The 1,930-nt window shown below is 44.6% G+C and overlaps 1 protein-coding gene across 1 annotated transcript; it reads right to left on the reverse strand.

Annotated features, from left to right (window-relative positions):
• Positions 1–426: 426 nt before the first annotated feature.
• On the reverse strand, positions 427–1,693 carry LOC108325535 (protein FANTASTIC FOUR 3). The gene has a single exon (XM_017558621.2). The coding sequence runs from the start codon at positions 1,499–1,501 to the stop codon at positions 515–517; it is 987 nt and encodes a 328-aa protein (XP_017414110.1). The 5' UTR covers positions 1,502–1,693; the 3' UTR covers positions 427–514.
• Positions 1,694–1,930: the final 237 nt, after the last annotated feature.

Here is a 1,930-nt window from a genome sequence, read left to right on the forward strand (position 1 = left end):
ATTTAATCTTTTAAAAAAAAACCTCTGCTGTGACATCCACACCCACCCTGCACCAACTTCAATCATTTTCACCGTCGTGTGTTTCTCCTGCGTAGGACAAGTTAACCACCCTCGTCCATTTTCTCAATATCCACACTTTCCTCACTCTTCCTCAAACTATTAGAATCATATATCGTTGAGAATAACAAAATTAACCTGTGTTCCTTCAGCACGGGAACTCGCATCCCAAACGTGCTTTTTTGTTAAGAACTCTGACTGGGCAGCTACCCAAACAAGCCGTGCCTCTGCGCATGTTCGTGTGCGTGCCCCCGAAACAGAGTAACGATAATAACTGTCGACAACAGCCATAGTTGATGGGAAAATACGGCAATTCAATGATTCATCGTGTAAAGGAAAATACAAAAAAAAAGAGGACAAAAAGAGAAATTAGGAAAAGGACAAATGTAGAGTTTTTATTAATTAGAGACACAAAAATCTCAAGGTTGGAGTGGCAGCAGCAGGTAGATAACTAGCTTTAGGAAGTAACCACACAAAGTGAGTCACTCCAATTTAACAATTCATTGTTCTCGTGGTCACCACCTACTCTGCACCTTCTCAGCCTCTCGTACTTTTCTACAATAACATCACTCTCCACACACCCACATGCAGCACATTCCTCTTCCAAGTCCTCCTCGTCCACTTCTTCTTTTTCGTCCCCGGTTTTTTCTTCCTCTGTTTCCTCGTCATCTTCTTGGGTATCTTTTACTTGTCCAACGATTTCGTTTTCCAATTCTTTTTCATTGGTTAACTCTTCGTTTTCTTCTGCGTCATCTTCTTCTTCCGGGTCAAAACTTGGAGTGTGGTTTGTCAAAAAGCAGAGGCGAAGTCGGCCATGGCTTCTTTCAGCTCGAAAGCACAAGGGACTAGGTGGGACCTTGGTGACCTCAATCACCAGCCTGCCGTTTTCACGGTGGGGTCTCACGCGAAGAGGCTCCGATCCTCTTATCGTCGTCAAAGGGGGCGGAAAATTCTGCGCTTTCGCTTTCCTCGCTGTCGAAAGTTGACGAGTTTGCCCCTCTTGGGTTTGTTCCCTTGTCCCCGAATAAGTGTTCACCGCAGAGAGCATGTCAATGCTGCTCTCATCGCTGTCACTGCCGCTTTCGTTTCCGAGGTTTTCAGTGCAGAGCTGGAGACTCCGTGGGCTGAGGCTGAGCGAGGAGCGTTTCTGCTGAGGGTGGACGTAGGTGGTTTGGTCCTGCGATGGGTGTTTTGAGACGTTGGAGAGTGCTTCGAGGAAGGTCCAAGAGGTGGAGTTAGAAGGTGTGGTGGAGTTGTTGTTTTCTTGGGTGTGGGGTTTGAAGGTTGAGTTTGAGTTTGAGTTTGAATTTGAATCCCAGAAAGAGGATTTGAAGAATTGAGGAGGAGGTGGTTTTGAGGAAGGGAGTCTGAGTTTGAGTGATATTGACTCAGCGAGTTGGGAGTCGAGGTGTGACTGCAATCCGTGGCACACAATTGCAGCCATGTGGCGGCGATGGGTTGCGGAGATTTTTGAAGGGTTAGAAAAGGAAAAAGTGGATTAAGAGGGGAACAGAGGCCTCTGTTTTGTAGTGGTGTGAGGGGTGAGAAAAGAAGTATAAGTGTTGTAGTGTGAGGTTTTATATTGGAAGGAAGTGAGTGTGAGGGAGAAGAGAAGAGGAGAAAATGTAAGTGATGAGCATTGGCATGGGAAGAAGTGAGGGAGGATGCTAATCAATTTGTAGTCCCAAAAAGTGGCTATGCAGAACCTTTTTCTTCAGAACCACCTTTATTTTTAGTAGAGCAACTTGATATATACAATTCTTAAATAAAACACAAGAAACGGAGAAATGAATTTTCGAAAATAAGAAAAACGAGGGGAGTGTTTCTTCATAAAGTATTTTGTTTACTGACATCGTGTTACACCAAAGATTTA

Source organism: Vigna angularis, chromosome 3 (assembly GCF_016808095.1).
Source record: "Vigna angularis cultivar LongXiaoDou No.4 chromosome 3, ASM1680809v1, whole genome shotgun sequence".
NCBI lineage: Eukaryota > Viridiplantae > Streptophyta > Magnoliopsida > Fabales > Fabaceae > Vigna > Vigna angularis.